This window comes from Schistocerca cancellata, chromosome 2, assembly GCF_023864275.1.
Source record: "Schistocerca cancellata isolate TAMUIC-IGC-003103 chromosome 2, iqSchCanc2.1, whole genome shotgun sequence".
Lineage (NCBI taxonomy): Eukaryota > Metazoa > Arthropoda > Insecta > Orthoptera > Acrididae > Schistocerca > Schistocerca cancellata.
The window spans coordinates 970927430-970952615 of NC_064627.1; the positions used below are offsets into that span (position 1 = coordinate 970927430).

Consider the following 25186-nt stretch of genomic DNA (forward strand, 5'->3'; position numbering starts at 1 on the left):
GAAAAGGACAGAGGATATGTCATGTACTGCTGAGTATAGTGAGGACAAAATTGCTTCTTGTAATAAAATGTCAGTGAATGCAGACGAGGAGTCAGAGCAGGGCAAAAGGACAGTTACAAAGAGGAGACCATATAAGAAATATGAGGATGGCACGTAATGCTGAAAAAGTAGTGGCTCTAGAAGATCAGGAGGTGTAGATGGCACTGAGCGAGAAGATGCTCTTAGTTTGTAAAAAATGCAGAGGGAAAACAGAAACGTGAAGGCACAAATGACAATGTGGCAATGTCACAAAATGCAGATGTGATTGTGGAATTTCCGATGTAAAAATAACACCAGCCCAAATTTTACCACTTCTACTGATCTTCAGTTGAACCAGCCCAGCTCAGCACAGGGAAAACCCTTTGAAGAGAAGGATAAGATTGATTTATTACTTGAGGTTATAGTAAAAATGATTGCTGAAACAAAAGAAATGGTGAAGAGAGGAAGAAAGTTTGCTTCAACTTGGGCCCCAATTCGGACACATCTGGATAATTCAGCAGCAGATTAGATGTGTAGACTATCGGCAAGTGGTGCAAGTGGGTCGTGTTGAGAGCGTAAAAAACGATTAAATATGGAAGAGGAGTGACTTCAGATACCGCAAGATACTGAGAAGATTTTGATGATACCGAAACATGGGAAATTTGAGAGGCAATGAAACAACAGAAGAGCATCATCATCATCATCATCATCATCATTTAAGACTGATTATGCCTTTCAGCGTTCAGTCTGGAGCATAGCCCCCCCTTATACAGTTCCTCCATGATCCCCTATTCAGTGCTAATTTTGGTGCCTCTTCTGATGTTAAACCTATTACTTCAAAATCATTCTTAACCGAATCCAGGTACCTTCTCCTCGGTCTGCCCCGACTCCTCCTACCCTCTACTGCTGAATCCATGAGTCTCTTGGGTAACCTTGCTTCTCCCATGCGTGTAACATGACCCCACCATCTAAGCCTGTTCGCCCTGACTGCTACATCTATAGAGTTCATTCCCAGTTTTTCTTTGATTTCCTCATTGTGGACACCCTCCTGCCATTGTTCCCATCTACTAGTACCTGCAATCATCCTAGCTACTTTCATATCCGTAACCTCAACCTTGTTGATAAGGTAGCCTGAATCCACCCAGCTTTCGCTCCCATACAACAAAGTTGGTCGAAAGATTGAACGGTGCACAGATAACTTAGTCTTGGTACTCACTTCCTTCTTGCAGAAGAGAGTAGATCGTAGCTGAGCGCTCACTGCATTAGCTTTGCTACACCTCGCTTCCAGTTCTTTCACTATGTTGCCATCCTGTGAGAATATGCATCCTAAGTACTTGAAACCGTCCACCTGTTCTAACTTTGTTCCTCCTATTTGGCACTCAATCCGTTTATATTTCTTTCCCACTGACATTACTTTCGTTTTGGAGATGCTAATCTTCATACCATAGTCCTTACATTTTTGATCTAGCTCTGAAATATTACTTTGCAAACTTTCAATCGAATCTGCCATCACAACTAAGTCATCCGCATATGCAAGACTGCTTATTTTGTGTTCACATATCTTAATCTCACCCAGCCAGTCTATTGTTTTCAACATATGATCCATAAATAATATGAACAACAGTGGAGACAGGTTGCAGCCTTGTCTTACCCCTGAAACTACTCTGAACCATGAACTCAATTTACCGTCAACTCTAACTGCTGCCTGACTATCCATGTAAAGACCTTTAATTGCTTGCAAAAGTTTGCCTCCTATTCCATAATCTTGTAGAACAGACAATAACTTCCTCCTAGGGACCCGGTCATATGCCTTTTCTAGATCTATAAAGCATAGATAGAATTCCCTGTTCCACTCATAACACTTCTCCATTATTTGCCGTAAGCTAAAGATCTGGTCCTGACAACCTCTAAGAGGCCTAAACCCACACTGATTTTCATCCAATTGGTCCTCAACTAATACTCGCACTTTCCTTTCAACAATACCTGAGAAGATTTCACCCACAACGCTGATTAAAGAGATACCTCTGTAGTTGTTATAATCTTTTCTGTTTCCATGTTTAAAGATTGGTGTGATTACTGCTTTTGTCCAGTCTGATGGAACCTGTCCCGACTCCCAGGCCATTTCAATTATCCTGTGTAGCCATTTAAGACCTGACATTCCACTGTATTTGATGAGTTCCGACTTAATTTCATCCACCCCAGCCGCTTTATTGCACTGCAATCTGTTGACCATTTTTTCCACTTCCTCAAATGTGATCCTATTTCCATCATCACTCCTATCCCATTCTACCTCGAAATCTGAAACATTACTGATCGCATTTTCACCTACATTGAGCAACTCTTCAAAATATTCCCTCCATCTGCCCAAGGCATCCACAGGATTCACCAGCAGTTTCCCTGACCTGTCCAAAATACTTGTCATTTCCTTCCTACCTCCCTTTCGAAGACTGCTAATTACACTCCAGAATGGTTTTCCAGCAGCTTGACCCATAGTCTCCACCCTGGTTCCAAAGTCTTCCCACGATTTCTTCTTGGATGCTGCAATTATCTGTTTGGCTTTGTTTCTTTCTTCAACATAACTTTCTCTGTCTACCTGGGTTCTGGTATGTAGCCATTTTTGATACGCCTTCTTTTTCCTTTTACAGGCTGCCTTGACTGTTTCATTCCACCAAGCTGTTTGCTTCATCCTACTTTTACACACTACTGTTCCAAGACATTCTTTAGCCACTTCTAGTACTGTGTCCCTGTACCTTGTCCATTCCTTTTCCAATGACTGTAATTGACTACATTCAACTAACTGGTACCTTTCTGAGATCACTGTTATGTACTTGTTCCTGATTTCCTTATCCTGAAGTTTCTCCACTCTTATCCTCCTACATATGGACCTGACCTCCTGCACTTTCGGCCTCACAATCCCAATTTCACTGCAGATTAAATAATGATCAGTGTCATCAAAGAATCCCCTGAATACACGTGTGTCCCTCACAGCCTTCCTGAATTCCTGATCTGTTATTATATAGTCAATGACAGATCTGGTTCCCCTACCTTCCCAAGTATACCGGTCAATGTTCTTATGTTTAAAAAAGGAGTTTGTAAGCCCATACTGGCACAGAAATCCAAGAGTTGTTTCCCGTTCCTGTTGGCCTCCATATCCTCTCCAAATTTACCCATAACCTTTTCATACCCTTCTGTTCGATTTCCAATCCTGGCGTTAAAATCAACCATGAGCAGAACACTGTCCTTGTCCTTTACTCTAACAACTACATCACTGAGTGCCTCATAAAAACTATCCATCTTATCTTGATCTGTCCCTTCACAATTCGAATATACTGACAATCCTAATTTTCTTGCTAGACACTGTCAAATCTATCCACATCAGTCGTTCGTTTACATACCTTGTTGCAACTACGCTGGGTTCAATTTCTTTCCTGATGTAAAGCCCTACACCCCATTGTGCTATTCCTGCTTTGACTCCTGACAGGTAGACCTTGTATTCTCCCACTTCCTCTTCTTTCTCACCCCTTACCCGAATGTCACTAACAGCTAAAACGTCCAGCCCCATCTTACTTGCAGCCTCTGCCAGCTCTACCTTCTTCCCAGAGTAGCCCCCATTGATATTAACAGATCCCCATCTCATTACCATTTGTTTGCCAAGTCGTATCTTAGGAGTCCCTGGTTTGTCAGTTAGAGGTGGGACTCCGTCACCTCCAAAGGTCCGAGGCATTTTGCTCTGATTGTTGCCAGCATCATATTTAAAGTACCAGGGAAGCAGGTTGCTAGCCTTACTTGCCCCGAGTCCCATTGGGTTTTACCCCTAACGGCTGAGGGACTAACCGGTGGATTTGGTAGTCTTTGCCGTATGAGCCAAAGGTGACCACGACTCAGAATATGTCCGAGATGCCCAGCCTTATTCCGAAGTAACTGGTATCCCGACTGTCGGGACCACTTACTTGGCCACTCATACGTTGCCCGTGGTTCATGAACTAGGACAAACAATAGAAGAGCAGCAAGTGAGAAATACACGTGAAGGTTCCAAGAGTCCAGTATCAGCAGCGGAAACCGAGGAAGTAGAATTGCTCCTCGCATTTAAACAGCGACAAGAAGGTATAAATCAATGACAGCGCCAAAGGAGCGAGAATATGACTAACGATATCAGAGATTTCAAGGCAAAAGTCACAAAGGTGTTAGAATGGCGCGAAGACGCCAATGGTGCACCACATACTTGTGTGTCGTCCACATAAAGCAATGCGTATGGAATGGGATGTGTTGGTCCACGAATCAGCTGTGGACAGGAAGCCTCACGCTAGCATGAGGAAGAACAATACCCTACAATCAACAGTCAAACAAGACCACAAGAAGGTGAATCTTTTGACTACAACTTCCTTTCGGTGTGGAAATTTCCTGCTCTTATTAATGATGGAAACCAGTAAACCTAAAGTCTTGGACTGATCAATTGCGTGTGGACATCTCGAGGGCGAAACAGCGATGTGTATGCGACGAGCAGCATTACAGTGTACATCTTATAATATATTTACAGACCCATTGTAAGCTAGCTGTTTGTCTAGTGAAGTGCCAGATACAATCTCACGGGATATAATGATAAGCCGGAATCTAGACGAGTCTAGCTTCCAAAGTGCAATGAAGCTTTTTGAGGCAATGTTAAGGAAAAAAAAATTATCGGCACAACTTTCACCTCTGCAGAGGTTATACTGTCGTGCTATAAGAAGCAAACTTTCTTGTTGGGCGTTGTAAGGAGGATGCTGAAGCTTTCAAAGGTTTGTTGTGAGAGCTGAAATGTGGCCAAGATGAGAAAACTGTGTCCCAATGATTCTGATCGCAAGGTGACGGGCGCTTCCGCCGTAATAGCAGAACAGAAGTAGCTCGTACAACGAACGATGCAACAATGGTCATTGGTTTGGCTCGCATTGAGTGGACATTATGGATCTAGACCTTAGGCTGAGATCATTGAAATTTGCTTTCCTGATCAATAAGGCAGTCACAATACGGAGAATTAATCACCACTATGCCGTAAGTCTGACACGGGAATGGAGATGCAGGAGCCCATGAAAGACCTCAGAACCAGTGACAGAATATGACAAGGTAACGAAATTACTTTTAAAAATGAATGGGAGCGCCTTACTCAAAACTTGCATCCAGTAATCACCACATTATAGGTGTTTCATCAATGTGGAGACGTTGTCGGCACCTTGCTTGAACGGACTGACAGGGAAGAAGATGTGTTGGGCATGGGATATAGAAGCCCGCATCTCGTGGTCGTGCGGTAGCGTTCTCGCTTCCCACGCCCGGGTTCCCGGGTTCGGTTCCCGGCGGGGTCAGGGATTTTCTCTGCCTCGTGATGGCTGGGTGTTGTGTGCTGTCCTTAGGTTAGTTAGGTTTAAGTAGTTCTAAGTTCTAGGGGACTTATGACCACAGCAGTTGAGTCCCATAGTGCTCAGAGCCATTTGAACCATTTTTTTTGGGATATAGAAGCCGAATGCTAACTTGTCACTAAAGCGTGCACTCCTGATTTCCTCTATTTTAGCAGATTCTGATTTATCATGTGAGTTCTGCATGACTACAAATAGCACCAAAACCGGTCTAGGCATGATTTTGTTTCAAGACGTCGAATATGATAGATAATAAAGAAAACTATCGCTTTACTAGCGGATTGCTATCAAAATAGGAGAACTACTCCATTACTGAGTTGGAGTACCCCGTCATCGTGTGAGGATTATAGAGTTTCAGTACTTCTCATCTGGCCGCAAAACGAAAGTTTACACTGACCATGAGCCATTGTAGTTCTTACTAAACACAAAACGTAAATCGATGCCTCACCTGGTAGGTGTTAATCGCCAAGAATTGGACTTCACAATCACACATTTGCCAGGCACTATCAATATTGTAGTGGACACACTATCATGCTTGCCTACTAGTGTAGTTGAGGGGAGGGAAGAAGATATCAAAGAAAACCATTTTGGACTATACTACCTCAAAAACATTGTGTTTGAAAATCAAGTAGCTACCTGTTTCAGGGAAAGAGCAATAGAATAGGACAAATACCCCCACCATTCTGGATTTGGAAAACAAATGTAGAGATAAAGAGGAAATTGCTGTTTGGCAGGGAATGGGCCTTCTTTCGTCACAGATATTTGGACGAGTCACTAGTTTTTGTGTTCACCAGATGTGTTAGTGAACGAACTTAAATGGTGCATGCACCTAAGCTGTGCCCACTTTGTGCCGAAGACGTTTTCCTTGAAGTTGCAAGCAACATGTTATTTCAGTAATATTTGGCAGTGGAGCTACAAAGTGTTGTTCATCTGCAAAGCTTATCAAAAGCTAAAGCCCTGCACTACATCAAATCAGGCACCTTTTTTGCCATAGTACCAGTGAAATTATGCCACTTGGCGGCAACTGTTACCATGGTTCTCTTTCGAGATGGACACGTGGTTTCTGTTATAGCTCGGTGGCTGTTGAGTTAAATTCTGCAACTTTGGCTCCACTGTGAAAAGCCACTGCTAGGACTGTGGCAGAATCATTTTAGGAGAAGTTTTTTTTAAAAAAGATTGTGTGGATAAGATGATTTCTGATCATGAACTGCAGGTTTGGTCATGCTGATGGGGCGATGTTGAAATGGCACACGATAAAAAACCAGTCTTCATTTTGACCTATCGTCCATATTAAAACATGGCTAGACACTGGCCGAAACATAGATTTTTGTAATAAAACCTGATTGCTGCGATCATTTGAGAGTCATATCACAGTCGCTTAGTGCACGCACATTCCTAATGGAAGGTAACTTGATATTCAGACCTTGTGGCGAGGATTAGGCTAGAGCTAGGCAGCCTGTATAGATTACACTGTGCCAAACTGCATCTGTCTTGGAATCGACGGTCCTTACACCGTAAGGACGTGATACCTCTCGCCCTCCTTCACATTAAACAGGCCCCAGGAAACAGGAAGGAATGTACTGAGCTGAAGGCAACCATAAGTCATTACAAAGCGGGTCAGAAGATTTCAGTAAGATCGCAGAAATTATCAAATAAGCGAAATGTGTTGCGCCACAAGTTCTTCTCCTTGTTCATTGGGGTACTACAGATTCGAAGGGTTGTGCGTGTGAACATAGCCAGAGTGGAAACAAGCAAATCAAAGAAGTCATACGGCGTGCATCATATCACTAATGAAAAACCGTTTATCGAGTAAAGCATCTAAGATGGTGGGACAACAAAAAACTAAATTTTGAAATGGGTTATATTTGTCTCTGGGGTATAGAATTTATTTCTCTTTCCGGAAGAGTTTGTTTGGTAATCATTTTGTGATTGGATCTGTGATAAGTTATTATATCACTGAGGGTCAGACTTTCACTGCATTTCCCGTCCTGTGCAAAGAGTGTTTTCTGGTAAGCTTTGTTTTCTGCTTAGGTCAAGTGACATGGGAAGACGTTTTAGTGAAGAGTACATTTCCCTTTTATATTGCTAAGGCTGGTAAACAAGGAAAGGAGGGTGGACTGTGTTCTATATGTTTATTTGTGACAGTTTTAATCCCAAGCGGATATTTTGTGACAGACATGACGAGAGAGGTGAAGGTCTTCCGTGATTTTTGATGTTTTGTGGAAGTAGTCAGGTGGAACTTGGAATTTTTTTCAGTAAAATCATTGTGAATGTGGTGAAGTTTTCTCTCAATATTGTATAGGATTCTCGATTTTTCTTGTTTTGTAATGTTCTTACGTGGAGAGAAGAGTTGTTACATCATCATCATTCAGGAAATAGAGAGGTTGTATTAAGTTAATGTCCATGTCGGATGCATATTTGGACCGCAGGTTATATTACTGTCCATGTCTGATGCGCATTGGCACCCTATCATTGGATGGATTAGGGGAGGATTTTGAGATACATTGATGTCCACAGTGGATGCACATTTGGACCCTTGACTATGGAAAAATGGCTTAGGAGGACAGAATAAGTGACAATGTTTGGCATTTGCGAGCATGTTCTTGCCACGCAGGAATGTGAAAGGATAGCCGCAAAGCAGATAATTTGGAAACCAATCAATGGTCTATAGCTACAACATAATGGAAATGAAGCGGCGATTTGTGTCGAACTAATATTGGTGTTTTTCTCTCTAAGTTGCTTTGTTTGGACAGCCACCAAGCCAAAAAGTAACGAAACCATTGAAGGCCCAATCTTGTAAGTGGAAGAATAATATTGAAGAGTACAAGCAGTGTATGAAAGGAAATACTGCAAAACAAAAGAAAGTAACTATGAAAGGATCAAAAGTAAGAATAAAGGTTTAAGGTAATGTCACATGAGTATTTAAGTAACATGTTAATGTAAGGATTTTCTTTTGATGTCTTTGTTTGTGACCTCTATGTATGAACTTAGGCTACTGAATATGCTGCGTTTTTGCGGATAGTTTCTTTTATCAATCATTTAATTTTCCAATATTGTTCTACATTGCACTGGTATAACATCACTGTCAGACAAAATACAAAATGCTGAGGGAGAGAAACAAGTACGATCGAAAGAGGAAAGGGGAATGGACTGAACAAGGAATGATTGAATAGAAGCATTTGAGGAAAAGTGGTAGAAAATGAGAATCTAGAAAGGAAAACGAAAGCAGTGAGTCGAGAGGAAGCAATTCGTCCGATTTCAGAAATGTTTGGATGTAGACTGGGTTTCAGTTCTCTTTTCTTTTTATAGCAGTTGTGTATCATATTGCTTAAATTCAAATATATGAAAACATGTTCTTGTCAGGGATGAAGTATGGAGAAAGTAGTTTGGTAACAGAGTGATTAATCATGTAACACGGTTTCTTTTTTTAAAAAAAAAATGTTCAAATGTGTGTGAAATCGTATGGGACTAAACTCCTAAGGTCATCAATCCCTAAGCTTACACAGTACCTAACCTAAATTATCCTAAGGACAAACACATACACCCGTGCCCGAGGGAGGTCTCGAACCTCCGCCAGGACCAGCTGCACAGTCCAAGACTGCAGTGCCCCAGACCGTTCGGCTAATCCCGCGCGGCGTTTCTTTTTCATTGAATGATGAATGTGTGGTCGTAACACAAACTTTTTTGTGATCGTTGATGTAAATAATTGTATTAAAATTCTCCCTGTAAAGCGTATCAGGCCATCTGTCACATCACAAGTATAACTATTTTATTTTTGCCAGTATAAGGTATATATGTAGACAAATCACCAAAATTGATGCCAAGAATATTAGCTTTTCTGCTCTTTTCAGAATTATATGAAAATAATAATTTTGGTAATCAAACTATCATGTTGAATAGATAAGTTCTTATTCAAGTTTCATACACTGTTCGTTAGAGAGATTCATGACTATTCCATGTATAAAAATAAACAATGTTAGTCGTTGTAATGAAAAGTAATATGCAGATGCATGGACACAAAGTGATGCACGCATGGACAAGGACTGGAAGTGGGAGCCGGGTGTGACAGAGGTGGACACGAGGCAAGGGGCAGTTGAGCACCGACAGCTGACAGCAGATGGGATACACCACCACTGCAGGACTCCCCACCACAAGTGGGTCAGGGGCTGCCTCTGGCTACCCACAGAGAGGGAAACCAGCCACACTAAGAAATGGCGACTGGGCACTCCCACTTTCCACGAAGGACATCAGCCACCTGGACGCCTTCCCAGATATAAGAGGAGTGGAGACTTAAAGGAGAAACAGTCCTTCATTGACGAATTCCTCAGTAGGCCGTGCATGCGGCAACCGGCTTACCTCAGCCAGCAAGATAATATCAAGGATGCACTTGTCTCTCACGGGGTGCTTGGTGAGCCACGTCTGCGGCGACAGCAGCTCTTTCAGTGGCTCTGAGGCATGTGCCACAGACAAAGTCATGTCTGCTAAATCTTCGCAACAACAGGGAGCAGTCACTTTAACCTATCTCGTCGCCAGTAAATCCAAGATGGATGTCTGCCACTCGGGGATCACAGGCGCCTCTCTCTCCCACAAATGCTTCTGTACAACATTCTCAGCGCAGTAGACTAGTATCATAATGGCATTTTCTCCTATTGAGATTAACGAGCCCTTGTAAGGCTACTACACCTGGTACAGTTGTACCACACATCGTGCTTACTCTCCTTGAGAATCAAAGCCCTTCTACAGACTACTATATCTGGTACAGTTGTACCAGACATAATATTTTCTCTCCTTGGGGATCAGGAGATCTGGTACAGCCTCCTACATCTGACTCAGTTATACCACGCATGATATTTTCTCTACTTGAGAATTCAGAGCTGCTGACCACTGCCAGAATGGTCACAGAACCTCTTCTTGATTCGATCACGGTGCTGACACACCATTTTCAAGGTCCTTGGCTATGTCTCCTCTACGACAGGCTTGCCATGAGCTTCAGCTTTTGTACCGATTTCCTGATGCCAGTGGAGCAGATGCAAGAAAATATCAACGCATTGTTGAAACTTTCGGACTTAGAACTCTGTCAGCTACCCATGTTCACGAGTCGGAGAGTGTGAACTATGGACATGTGTCGCATCTTGGTTGAACAACGTTCAGAACGTGCTTTTGGTAACAGGCAGGGTGCATAGGAGTGTCCTTGGCTATGTCTCCTCTACGATAGGCTTGCCATGAGCTTCAGCTTTTGTACCGATTTCCTGATGCCAGTGAAGCAAATGCAAGAAAATATCAACGCATTGTTGAAACTTTCGGACTTAGAACTCTGTCAGCTACCCATGTTCACGAGTCGGAGAGTGTGAACTATGGACATGTGTCGCATCTTGGTTGAACAACGTTCAGAACGTACTTTTGGTAACAGGCAGGGTGCATAGGAGTGTCCTATTAGTGTTTCATTACATTTCAGCTGGACTTTATTATAAAAGAGTGTAAAATTGTAATTCACATATATAGGTATGTATTTTTTTACCTTTGTTTTTAAACTTGCTGTGTAAAACTTGGGACACACACAAATTCACATTTATATTATTTAACAACGTAGCAATAATCCGTTGCCTGGGGATACTGTCCTTGACTGCTAATTAAAACACACCCCACTTACATTTTTGATGAAGATCATCAGCAACGGCTACCGAAGACATCCGGAATAAGAAGTCGCTCTCATTCCGCTGACGACCTTTTTAAAGAGGTCGGAGCAGCAGACAGAGGTTCAGGGCACTCCGTTGACCATGGGGTGGGAAACTGTCTCTGAAGGTGGAAGAATCAACAGTGATCAACAGCATAAGGATGCAGAAGGCAATGGAAACCACTGCATTAAAGACACATATTGTGTATCCATAGGATATATGGCCTGTAACTGAAAATTGTCAAGATGATCTCTCCATTGGGAAAAGATTCCTGAATAGTCTCCCGTTCGGATTTTCAGGAGGAGACTGCTCAGGGCGTGGAACGCCAGAAGTTTGAAAGTGCTACAGAAACTAGAAAATCTGAAAATGGAGATGCTAAAGTTCAATATACGTATAGTGGTGATCATTGAAGCCAAATGAAAAGAAGACAAGGGTTTCTTATCAGTGGAGTGTAAGGTAACAACGACATCAGCAGAAAACAGTATAAGAGGTTAGGGTTTCGTTATGATGACTTCTCCATTGCCGTAAGATTCCTGAACAGTCCCCCGTCGGGTAGAGCGTTCGCCGGTTGCAAGTCTTTCGATTTGACGCAACTTCGGAGACTTGCGCGTCGATGGGGATGAAATTATGATGATTAGGACTACAGAACACCCAGTACTTGAGTGGAGAAAATCTCCGATCCAGCCGGGAATCGAACCCGGGCCGCGAGGGATCACATTCCGTCGCGCTGACCACTCACCTACCTGGGGCGGACGCTGTAGAGGCTAGGAACGATACAGGAAAACAGGAAATCAGATAATTGAGGGTGTAGGTCGCACGTGCTACTCTGGGATGAAGACATTGGCACGGGACAGGAATTCGTGGTGGGCAGCATCAAACCAGTGAGAAGACTGATAACCCATAAAACAAGACGATAACTGAACTTCACACAATTTTTTACAATGATTCACATGGGAATACTTTGTGACATCTTTTATCACTGTCTATTTCCCCAGAAAAATTTTTATTTACAGTTTCAAATAACGGTGTCTTGGAGATAAACACTGGATATGTATAACTGTACACGAGAAACATCACGCGAGTTCTCTCAGTATGTCAAACGGTTCTGTACAGTGTTCAATAACGACGTATGACAACGTTTTCTGTTTGACCTTGTGTAAGTAGGCTGTTTAGGTTCTTATATTGGTAACGCCACGTAGCGCTCTGTATGAAAATCACTGGCTGTGCTGTGTGCAGTCTGTGGCTAGTTTGCATTGTTGTCTGCCACTGTAGTGTTGGGCAGCTGGATGTTAACAGCGCGTAGCGTTGCGCAGTTGGAGGTGAGCCGCCAGCAGTGGTGGATGTGGGGAGAGAAATGGCGGAGTTTTGAAATTTGTAAGACTGGATGTCATGAACTGATATATATATTATGACTTTTGATGACTATTAAGGTAAATACATTGTTCGTTCTCTATTAAAATCTTTCATTTGCTAACTATGCCTATCAGTAGTTAGTGCCTTCCGTAGTTTGAATCTTTTATTTAGCTGGCAGTAGTGGCGCTCGCTGTATTGCAGTAGTTCGAGTAACGAAGATTTTTGGTGAGGTAAGTGATTTGTGAAAGGTATAGGTTAATGTTAGTCAGGGCCATTCTTTTGTAGGGATTTTTGAAAGTCAGATTGCGTTGCGCTAAAAATATTGTGTGTCAGTTTAAGCACAGTCATGTACAATTTTTCTAAGGGGACGTTTCACTTGTTGTACTCGTTTTGAGGACTTTCAGCCTTGCCTTGTCTGTTTGTGTTTCCCACATTCTGTTAAACAATCAAGGTTAAAAAAAATCTATATCGTTTACCTTACGTCCATATCAATTATTTTGTCCCAGTGTTGAAATTTTGTGTGGGTTAGAATGAGAAGTGTTTCCAGCAGACCATTCCATGTTAGGTGAAGAGTGAATCGGGTGCCTAAAGTGTGATTCATCATGTGACTGCTTGACAAAGAAGTAAAAAGTACAATTAATAAGTGATTTCACAATTTATTACGCCACATTTTCACTGTTTGCTTCTGACTTCGCGTTTCCGATATTTCCAGGAATGGTGGTGTAATCTTGTAACTGAAGCAACCGAGAGGCCGTTGTGTGGTAAATATCTGTAGATCGACTACAGATTCTGGCATTTCGTGAGCTCAGGATCGTCTGCTATGCCTTCATCGTGCTCTGGAATGGGGTCACAGAGCTAAGAGAAGGGGATCGCAGTAAACGAATTAGAGAATGAATGGAATCCATTTTTTAATTGTAATAACAATAATGGTACGAATCTGGAAGTCAATGGGGCCTTGACGAGGCTGTTGACGGTGTCTAAGGAATGACTGTGGAATTCAAATGTGCCGGATTGTAAAGTGTGAAAGAGAGACGGTGAAATAAAATGACTATCTTTATAAGGTTTCTTTAAAAGAGTGGATGGGATGTGCTAGATGGTTTCTTTTTTGTAAGTGGGAATAAAGCCTTTATGTAAACACATCAGCAGTAAGGGTGAGTAAGTGTTGGTAGCTCTTGGGTTAAGTGAGAGGTTTTTGTTAAGCTAATGATGCTTTGGCATGGCTATTCTCCCAGTTTCAAAACTATTCCGTTGTCTTGGGGTAGGGAGGTCCTATACAAGTGTGATTAGTTATTTCCCACCATGGTCTACCTAAGTATGCCACCACCCACACATCTGGTTTTTTTTTTTTTTTTTTTTTTTTTTACGTCTGAAAATCACTAGCCATGTTTCATATTTCAGTTTTGTTGCACCAATCTGTGTGATGACTGAGTCAGTTTATAAAATTCTGTATTTGTGTCATGAGTAATGATTGTGAGGATCGAGACGCTGACGCCCATCATATTTCATTTTTTAACTAATTATCTAGTTGTCTGTATCTTTAGTTAACGAGTTGCACATCTCTGCACGAGAAATGGATGAGTCTTGGAACTGGTGGAAATCCATTTATGTGGTGTGTTCCTAGGAATAGGGTGAGTTGTAAAAGCAGGACCACCTAAGAACAGAGCAGTGCTCTGACCAGTAATCTGCAGGTAGGATCTGTCAGCCACGCTACTTTACCTCGGTGGTGCTGGCAGGTCGCATACAACTCCAGGTCCTTAGAATTGTGAACTTCCTCTGGTACGACTGTGGTGACTCCCTAAAAGACTTGGTTTGGGAACAATGTTGTGCGTCCAGAAAAAGCAAAATAAAATGTTTATGGGCCACCATCCCTGTGAAAGAAAACCTCTTGCTGGCACCTTTTTTGCTGACAGGCTGAAAAAATTTGAGGAAGGCATCCTGGGCAAAAGAAAGAGACCACGGTGTTCTCTTGTGGGAAAGCTACATTGTGGTAGTTCCCTCCTCCTGCCCCTCCCCCCCCCCTGACACCTGCTGAGTGGATTGAGTGGGTCGCTGACCCATCTGACAGTGTGTGGACACACTCAGAGTGCATGGTGGACCCTATCTGCTCCCGGTAGAACAGCTTTGCCCATGCCAAAACAGAAGGGAAAAGGTCGGACATTGGGTGACAGGTAGCGGTTGCGGGTAACAGGTAGCGGAGACGACGCACCCAAACTACCGACCCAGCCACTAACAAATCGCCTACATGTTGGGGCAGACCTACTCAGCTGGGGCAGTTGGTCGATTGATTGGCCCATGAGTGGGTGGCTTCAAAATTTTTCTTCCTTTTGCAGGAGTAGGAATAGCGCAATCCAGACTCTGAATAATGTCAACAACAAGTTTCTCTCTCAAAAGTTGAGAAAGCACCTTACTGGGTAGCTTAAAAAGTACCTACTAGGTGGGATGTTCTAAAATTTCACTGGAGAATCTTTCACAGAGCTTCCACACCGGTGAAGCATAGTCTGCACGGACTATAGTGAGAGACTCTGTAGCAGAGAGGTACAGAACATTTTTAGAGAGACTTGTTTAGGGGATGTGGAGGAGGACACTCGACTGAAAGACGTGGGCGAGGGATACTCTAGTACCTCCCGCCGCGGAAGTCGAACACGCGCCAGAACAAATGGACGTGGTCAGCCCATAGAGGGCTCCGCCTCCGCGGCGGCTATTCCGCGCAGCGGCTCTCGCGCAGCGAGGGCGCCACCGCTACGCCACGTGCAGACCGCGGCCAATAGCCGCTCCCTCCGGTTTCGTATGTTGCTCGTTGTTGACATTTGCCTGGCTCTGGTTCCGAGTGGATTTACTGGTGTGGTTTCTACGAGCCTCCGTTGTTTATCTCTTCCTTGTTGTGTCGGTCGTCGTCGGTTGTTGTCGGTTGTCGTTGGTCTGTCGTCCGACTCGTCCTGTGTTTACCCGGTGGTGCGTGCTCCACCGCCGGCGGCTACCCCTCCTGGCGGCTCCGATCCGCAGCCCAAGGCGTTACCGCAGTTGGTTTTAGGTACTACAGATACGGAACTGCATTCAAGGATCAGATCATCATCCATGACTGATGAGTTGTTGCTGCCAGTTGGGCATGGGGGATGCAGGTCTTTTCGCTCTCAACTGTCGATTCTGGTGAGAGCAGCTCGTAGTGTGTGAGGAGAATGATTAGGGGTTTGTTTCTTTTCACCTTCATTGGAAGTGACTTTATATTTCGTTTTGCAGCAGAGGGATCATCCATAAGCGGTTTACATGTGTGCCTGTGGAACCAATACCTTGCTTCCTGCTAGGACCGGAGCAATTACGCACCAAGGAGTGATTATGTGTTTTAGGGGGACAACCTGTTGAGGTGATTGCCACTCTTGTTATCCAAGCCTTGTGGGCGCTTCAAGCAGATCAACGACTCAATTACATTGCCCTGATGTTCACGGCTTGTATTCCCACTGGCTTTTGTATTTTATCAATCTCATTAATGTATGCTTCCTTATTGTGTGTGCGAACCCAAACAATAAATAAAATTGGTGTTAATCTGGACCAGTGTTGTCAATTCAGTAGATAGGTAACTAACCCCTGTTAACAGTAACTCATTTACAAGTACATATCTTTTCTCATTGCGTGCTCCAGTGTGCGACAAATTCAGTTATACAGCGGAGTTCATGGGGAGTGATTTGATTCTGGGTCGGTGCAGCTGGAACAGATCACGAAAAGGACCAAGAAGTTTTTATGTCGCGTCGGCGTCCTGTACATTTTGCATAAATATTTGAAGGTTATCGAATCTAAAGATGCAAAAGTCTCTGATATGACAATGCCGTGTAGTAGACAAACAGCAGATTCATGATAATCATAAATGGGATATTACTTGGCAAAATGCTAAACAGTTACTTGGAAAACATGAAGTACTTGTTGTTGTTGTTGTTGTTGTTGTCTTCAGTCCTGAGACTGGTTTGATGCAGCTCTCCATGCTCCTCTATCCTGTGCAAGCTTCTTTGTCTCCCAGTACTTACTGCAACCTACATCCTTCTGAATCTGCTTAATGTATTCATCTCTTGGTCTCCCTATACGATTTTTATCCTCCATGCTGCCCTCCAATGCTAAATTTGTGATCCCTTGATGCCTCAGAAGATGCCCTACCAACCGGTCCCTTCTTTTTGTCAAGTTGTGCCACAAACTCCTCTTCTCCCAAATCCTATTCAATACCTCCTCATTAGTTACGTGATCTACCCATCTAATCTTCAGCATTCTTCTGTAGCACCACATTTCGAAAGCTTCTATTCTCTTCCTGTCCAAAATATTTATCGTCCATGTTTCACTTCCATACATGGCTACACTCCATACAAATACTTTCAGAAACGACTTCCTGACATTTAAATCTATACTCGATGTTAACTAATTTCTCTTCTTCAGAAACGCTTTCCTTGCCATTGCCAGTCTACATTTTATAACCTCTCTACTTCGACCATCATCAGTTATTTTGCTCCCCAAATAGCAAAACTCCTTTACTACTTTAAGCGTATCATTTCCTAATCTAATTTCCTCAGCATCACCCGAATTAATTCGACTACATTCCATGATCCTCGTTTTGCTTTTGTTGATGTTCATCTTATATCCTCCTTTCAAGACACTGTCCATTCCGTTCAACTGCTCTTCCAAGTCCTTTGCTGTCTCTGACAGTACTTACATTTTCATATTTCCCTAAACAAAGCTTGCTTTCTTGTTGTGCATTATTCCGTTATTTATCATCAAAGTGGAAAAGCTGAATTTCAGTCAAGCAGAATGGAACAGTTTGTATCAAATATTTGCATAAAGTGGTCACTAAGGATATTGACATTGGGGTGCAGTGTAGTATATCCAGATCTTGCGTTCGACAAGTCTGCGTTACTTTTCCATTCTATTGGATTTTAATTCACTTCATTGGGATTCCACATGTACGCTTAGTACAAGAATAAGAAAAAATGTACAACTTCTATTAAGGGATATGTATGAACCTTATGGCGCTTATATTTTCGAGCAAATGTTTAGAAGTTTGGTAAATAATACCTCATTTATGACTCTTATTAATCGACTGGTCATAATTGCCTGTTATGTGGTATTGTTTCTTCAGCGACTTCTACTTTCGTAGTCTTCATATCCATTAAACTTCAGGTGATTTGCTTGGTGACCTGTTCCACCTCTGCTGTTTCTGATACACTGACGTAATTGGAAACGCCGAAAATTATTGCCGGAATGCTCGTAAGTTCCGTAGTTTACGCACTGACTATACGCAATACTTTATTTAGGTCAGTGGCTATACACAGTGGTTTCTTTAGACCTTACATGATTCGCTGCCAGTTCAGAGGAATGCGAACAACTCACAGGTGTTACCATTTTAGAAACAGTATTCTCCTTCATCCGAAAGCTGAAGATTACCGTTTGCTGCGACTCAAATAATTAGCTTTCTTCATCCTTTACAGCAATGCACACTGGTACCCTCTCAAACGTTTAATAATACCTAGTCTGCAACTGCTCAATTGTCTATAAAGTGACATGCATCACTAGCTACAATCAGAAGAGATAACAGCTAAGGTGTCGTCCTACGTGATTATACAGCGCATGTCCAGTGCTGCTGCACCAGACTGCTTCATATTAGTGTCATTTGATGACTGTTTTAGATAATTGTTATTGACGGACACTCCTCAAGATCCCGAACAAAGTAGACTACACTCTAAATCCCCTCAGACGAATATTCCATTTATAGATGTGAAACCATATAACTAACGATCTTGACAGCCCACATTCCTTCACAGCCGCATTGTCACCTTCCAGCCCCGATAGGTTCGTGTTGTAACCAACATATGTTGCCATTTTACATAAGCAATGAACTAAGATGACCTGTGCTTTCGTAACTTTCTGGATGGCTAACGCAACTGACGATATGATGTCGGCATAGGTATGCACTCAATTTCCTACTGCCATTATAAAATTAACTTATAAATTGACATATTCTCTTCAGTTTCACTATGTCGTTCATAGTAGTTCCTTGGTGTTCAACACAACAACCTTCCTCATATGTTAAAAACTACACGCAATACTTAGAAGAAAAAAAATGGGTAATACGTACCTGTTGCAATGGTCCATTAAGCTCTTTCTTATACTCCATTTTGAACTTAGGTAAAAAGACAAGTACATCATTTTCGTACATATTATTGGTGACATCTCTCAGATTTAACTCTACAAGTTTACTCTCAAGGTTCCTCAAACCGTCTGCTTGTCTTGGTAGAAATACAAGCATGATGAATTTGTTTCCCTGTTTTGATCAAGAAGAGAGGAATGGAAAATAATTTAGCAGGAGATGCATACGTTCGACAGTACAAAAAGCAAATATATTGTTACTAAAATAACATCATTAACGTTAAAGGATCATGCACAGCGTAATAAAAAATAGTTACAGTAGTTAAAAAAAGTTCTAAAATTACTCTCGACATTTTTCTTAGCAGATGCAACTCAATCTGTTTCAGATATTTTACAATCAGAGTTTCCCATGACGCAAGGTAATAAGGTCCTAATTCAGAAACATTGCATTTAATAGCAGGTTCAAAGTCACAAAACGTTACCCCCCAAAATAATATTTTCATAACATCATTGGTTCACATTTTGTCTGAACATAAATGATTACTTCAGCACAATACCTTATAGGGAAGGGCGAGGACCTGTGCATCCAGATCGTACCTCATTGCGTACTTAAATTTGCTCTGTATCTGCATCATATCAACATTTTTCGCGAGGCCAGCATCCGTGAAGAAAGGTCTGGGCGCAGTGTTCATTTTATTAAACTGTTTCTGCCACTCTGCTTTGAAGTAGACTGCATTGACTAGCACCATCCGGGTCTGACCACCCAGAACTCCTAGAAGAAAGCACAGACTTAATGTAGTCACATTTTGTTTCCTCCATTCTATGAAATGTCAGCAAAAACCAAAAACTAGCTTGCACGAGTCTCTTCTCCGTCCTCCAGTTAGATAATGTGTGCGAGATATTGCCCAGCCTGATTTCTGACATTTCTTCCAACTATATTATTGGGTCAACTGTGTCACCTCGCAATTTGATATGCTGAAAGGTATCGTAGCTTAGTGTGCTGTGACGATGAATTCACAAGTCTGTGAGCGATTTTTATCTTTTTATTTGCTCATTTTGATCATGTTTGAGGAATGCACGAGGCTGGGTAGCTATGGAGGAAGGTTGCGGTTTACCGTGAAGGAAAGTGTATGAGCTGAGTGGCCGTGTAGAGATCCCTGAGTGATCCTAGGAGGTTGGTCACAAACGCTCTGGTGGAAGGGGGCCAGACTCATTGGTGTTGCTTTTCGCGGAATGCGGGTGGTCCCGGCGGAAGTTCGAGTCCTCCTTCGGTCATTGGTGTGTGTGTTTGTCCTTGGGATAATTTAGGTTAAGTGGTGTGTAAGCTTAGGGACTGATGAACTTAGCAGTTAAGTCCCATAAGATTTCACACACATCTGAACAGATTTTTTTTTTTTAAACTTCCTGGAAGATTAAAACTTTGTGCCCGACCGAGACTCGAACTCGGGACCTTTGCCTTTCGCGGGCAAGTGCTCTACCATCTGAGCTACCGAAGCACGACTCACGCGCGGTCTCACAGCTTTACTTCTGCCAGTAGCTCGTCTCCTACCTTCCAAACTTTACAGAAGCTCTCCCGCGAACCTTGCAGAACTAGCACTCCTGAAAGAAAGGATATTATGGAGACATGGCTTAGCCACAGCATGGGGGACGATTCCAGAATGAGATTTTCACTCTGCAGCTTAGTGTGCGCTGATATGAAACTTCCTGGCAGATTAAAACTGTGTGCTCGACCGAGACTCGAACTCGGGACCTTTGCCTTTCGCGGGCAAGTGCTCTACCATCTGAGCTACCGAAGCACGACTCAAGCGCGGTCTCACAGCTTTACTTCTGCCAGTATCTCGTCTCCTACCTTGCAGAGTGAAAATCTCATTCTGGAAACATCCCCCAGGCTGTGGCTAAGCCATGTCTTCGCAACATCCTTTCTTTCAGGAGTGCTAGTTGTGCAAGGTTCGCAGGAGAGCTTCTGTAAAGTTTGGAAGGTAGGACACGAGATACTGGCAGAAGTAAAGCTGTGAGACCGCGCGTGAGTCGTGCTTCGATAGCTCAGATGGTAGAGCACTTGCCCGTGAAAGGCAAAGATCCCGAGTTCGAGTCTCGGTCGGGCACACAGTTTTAATCTGCCAGGAACTTTCATATCAGCGCACGCTCCGCTGCAGAGTGAAAATCTCATTCAGGTTTTTTTTTTTTTTTCGCGGAAGCGTCTGTAGAAAGCCTCCGGACGTACATTAAGGCTGCGAATGCGGTTTTCTCCTTTCAAAGCAGTTGCCGACTAGGCCCCAGAGAATTGCCATACGTAAAGAATTCAGCTTCCGGTCTACAAAATGGTTCAAATGGCTCTGAGCACTATGGGGCTTAACATCTGAGGTCATCAGTCCCCTGGAACTTAGAACTACTTAAACCTAGCTAACCTAAGGACATCACACACATCCATGCCCGAGGCAGGATTCGAACCTGCGACCGTAGCGGTCGCGCGGTTCCAGACTGAAGCGCCTAGAACCGTTCGGCCACCCCAGCCGCTAGCCTACTGTGGGAAAACTCGTTGCCTTCCCTCCAAAATCCGGTTATCCAATCATGTGAATCTCGTCCGACACCGTGATTTGGTGCGGCGGACTTGGCCAATGAGTGGAACGTAGCTGGGAGTCAGTACCAACCTTATGTGCACTACAGTGCATTAAGCAAGCCAAGAATGGTAAATTTGCGCAGGGTTCCCTTGTATTCTGGAGAAGAACTCAAGATTATCGCTGATCACACTGGCAATTCCTGGAGATCCTCCCCTCCGAATTGAATCGTTCGAAATTCAGAGAGGCAGTTGGAAACGAGGATTGAGTTTCGGGACCTGCCGTGGAGAGGACCTCTGGACCTGTCCCAAGGTCGGTGGCAGCTATTCCCGGCCGCCATCTCAGCCATTTTGCATCCGGTGCTGACTGCGTTGGGGCACATGTTCGCTGAGTTCTAAATAAGTTTCGTATTTCGCATTTAGAGATGTCCATTATCTGAGCAGCCCACAATTTGCGGGATTTGCAACGCAGACTGGGTTGCTTGATTACTTATTTGACGAGTCTTGCACTCGATTACTTTGCAGTTTGCGAGATGTGCATACTGCGAAAGTTTGCTGCGTTTCCCAAATAGTCTTCCAGTTAAATACGACGCAGCCACGGGTGTGTCGGGGATAGATTAAGATGTAAATAAGCTTCTAGCGGCGTTCTCCGTTAATGTTCAGAGAACTGATTATTCACGACAGTAACTGCGTAGTATTAATTATGTTTGGTTCATGTAGAACTTTTTTCACAATAAACTGATATTCTTCAGTGAATCCTTGCTTTGCAGTTATAAACCCGACTACCCTACAACTAATCGTAGGTAGGAAACTCGTAAATAATAAAGACAGTTAGTTACTTGCGTAACTAATTTGGTGTCTCACTGTGACGGTATGCTCATGCTTTGGAGATTTTGATTGATTTGTTTAAATTAATGTACAATGAGCATTGCACCCACTCGCCTAACATCGCTGAAGTCTTAAGCGAAATAGGCAGAGAGCACATACAGCTGCCAAGGCCCAGCGCAATTTCGCCATAATGTCTCAGCCGGACGCTAAAAGTTTAACACCGTAAAAGGGGTAAATTTCAATGTTTAGAAAGTCACTACTTTTCACCGTTTCCGATAACTTTCTGATTTCTCCACTGATCATCCTGAGTATGAATACGCTCCTGGCCATCAAAATTGCAACTGTATGAGGAATGCTAAACGCTTCGATATGCAGGTGCGTAGAATTTCATCGTAACTGCAGTAATGCCGTCTGCACTCTCTCTGAAAGAATGGTTTTTCAGCGAGCTGTCCTGAATCACCTCGACACAGAAGTCGTTCGACTGTTGCCGTGACCAGCGCGCCCTCCAGGTCTCTGGCCCACTGACAAAACATCTGGTCATGGGCTTCTGTGAGACTGGCCACAGCTGTCGATGAGTTGAAGCAGCGTAGAATGCCGTGACCGTTCCTGTCATCTAAGCTCAATTCGACCCAAACCCCAGCGGGGGTTAGAGGCATTCTGCTGTCCGAGACAGCGTTTCCGAGGATTAATTGTCGCACTCTGTGTGCCAAATCACTTGCAGATTTAAGATCGTATTTTTCCTACTACACAGTATACGCACAATAAGTAATATTTCGTTATTTGTTATCCTTCCTAGTCTTGTAGTTTCAGTGGCCAGCCGGCCGCTGTGGACGAGCGGTTCTAGGCGCTACAGTCTGGAACCGCGCGACCACTACGGTCGCAGGTTCGAATCCTGCCTCGGGCATGTATGTGTGTGATGTCCTTAGGTTAGTTAGTTTTAAGTAGTTCTGAGTCTAGGGGACTGATGACCACAGATGTCAAGTCCCATAGTGCTTAGAGCCATTTGAACCATTTTTTTCAGTGGCCAGTAGTGTACGTGTAAAGATTAGATTGGCGTCTCAAAATTTTTGTTGGTTCAGAAGACACCTCAGCCAACCAACGTCGTGTCGCTATGATTCGTTGTACACTCACTGTATAACAAAAGTACAAAGTTATTCTCTGCTGGGCCCACAGCTTGCATAAAGACGTAATATGACATCTTCTTTGTACTTTTGACAGAGTTCGTTGCAAATTGTTTATTTCTTATTTATTACATAGGTTAACGACAAGCTTTTTTCGGCATATCTACCATTTCCTGCCGACATTACATTTATATATCATTTTATTCTACGTCTGTGTAGTAGTAGCATAAGATTTAATCTTATGTTATAGTTACGTCTAGATCGAGTGAGTCCATAAATCATCTTAGAACATAAGTTCTTTTAGGTATAGAAATTAAATACATTACTGATGTTAGAAGCATATTACATGAATGATTTGGATGTGTGTTTCGATCCAACCGCAATAACTCTCACGGCTGCCGGAGAAATACAAACCACGACCGTTTTAATAAGGTAAAATGTCGATGAAGTGATATTGACAGGCGTACCTGCCACGGATACTCGCCGAAATCAAGCACCCTAGTGGTGAGAGGCAGCCACATTACTGACTGATCCCTAATGGCATATCATCCAACACCTTAGGGATAACATCTCCGAGGAAATAGTCGCCGGGGGTGGGGGGTGGAGAGGGGAGTTGGGGGGCAATCAGAGGGCCTTCTCATTAAGTCTGAGAACAGGTTTCGGGAGCAATCTGAGGCTGACGAAGTCCATGAGCTATGCACAGGATCTGAGCATTTACAGAGGGTGGTATTGCTGGTAGTTGAGAGCTAGAGCGTTTAGGCAGATAATAGGGCCCGTAAGGGACATGTCTACCAGGGAGGGGAAGGAATCTAGTGTGCAGTCTGTGTTCATTCCGGAGGAAGTCTTTCCAGACGTGGAATGGTTGCTTCTGGATGCCGTGAAGAGCACAGGGCGCAGCCAGCTCATATGGTGGCTCATATAGGATATAACGATGTTAACAAAGTGTGTCGCTTTGAATAGGAAGAGATTCTCTCTGGTGTCAGGTGGCTAGATGAAGTGGTACATACTGCCAGTCTCGCTTGCGAGATGAAGGCAGAGCTCACCACCCATAGCATCGTCGACAGGACCAGCTGTGGAACTTGTAGAACCGAGTGTGGGATCTCTGAATCAGTGGCTCAGAGGGTTCTGCCACCATGCCCTCGACTTGCGCCGTTGTGTGGTGGGTTTCCATGTTCCGTTTAGTATAATAGGGGTCAAATACACAGAGGAAGTGGTTGTTACACGGTAGTGGGGGCTGTGTGAAGGTGACTTGCGCCGTAGAGTGATGGGCTTGTATTTTCTCTTAATAGGTCAGGTGTCCACTACACAGGGGAAGCGGATACATGGGTAGTGGGCGCTGCGTGGAGGAGAGGATTTTTAGGCTAGAGGGTCTCGGGAAATTGAAGAAAGATCGTCGGTTTAAAAGCGTGCAGTGGAAACACAGGAAAGTAGACACAGAAATAATCAGTATTGAAGTTGTAAACGGTCATAGCTGTGTTGTAAAAAACCCAGAGCTCAAAGCACTAATAGAAACTCAAATCGTTGTAAGTATGGAAAGCTGACTAAATCCAGAAATACATCTACATCATACTCCGCAAGTCACCTAATGGTGTGTGGCGGAGGGGACTTTCGGTACCACGATCTAATCCCTCCAACCTTGTTCCGCTCGCGAATAGTGCGTGGGAAGAATGATTGTCGATAAGCCTCTGTATTGGCTCTAATTTCTCGAATTTTCTCCTCGTGGTGAATACGCGATATGTATGTGGCGGGAATTAATATGTTATCCGACTCCTACTGAAAAGTGCTGTCCCGAAATTTCAGAAGCAAATCTCTCCGTGATGCACAACGCCTCTCTTGTAACGTCTGCCAGTGGAGTTTGTTTAGCATCTCCGTAACGCTCTCTCGCCAGCTAAAAGATAACGTGACGAAACGTGCTGCTCTTCGTTGGATTTTACCTATCAGTGTTACCTGATAGGGAACCCTGATAGATGAACAGTACTCAAGAATCGGGCGAACGAGCGCCTTATAAGCCACTTCTTTCGTGGATCAGTTACATTTCCTTAAAATTCTTCCGATGAATCTGAGTCTGGTGTCTGCTTTTCCCACTATCTGTTTTATATGGTCATTCCACGTAAGGTCGCTCTGGAT

At 43.4% G+C, this 25186-nt stretch overlaps 1 protein-coding gene across 1 annotated transcript in view; it reads right to left on the bottom strand.

The window, feature by feature from the left end:
• The window catches only part of LOC126149027 (serpin B6-like), a 93457-nt gene that overhangs the window by 20517 nt on the left and 47754 nt on the right, over positions 1-25186 (bottom strand). The window contains exons 5-6 of the mRNA XM_049915789.1: positions 19111-19325; positions 18543-18728 (exon numbers count right to left, since the gene is read on the bottom strand). Of these exons, the coding sequence (XP_049771746.1) occupies positions 18543-18728; positions 19111-19325 (401 nt within the window). The remainder of the gene's footprint in view (positions 1-18542; positions 18729-19110; positions 19326-25186) is intronic.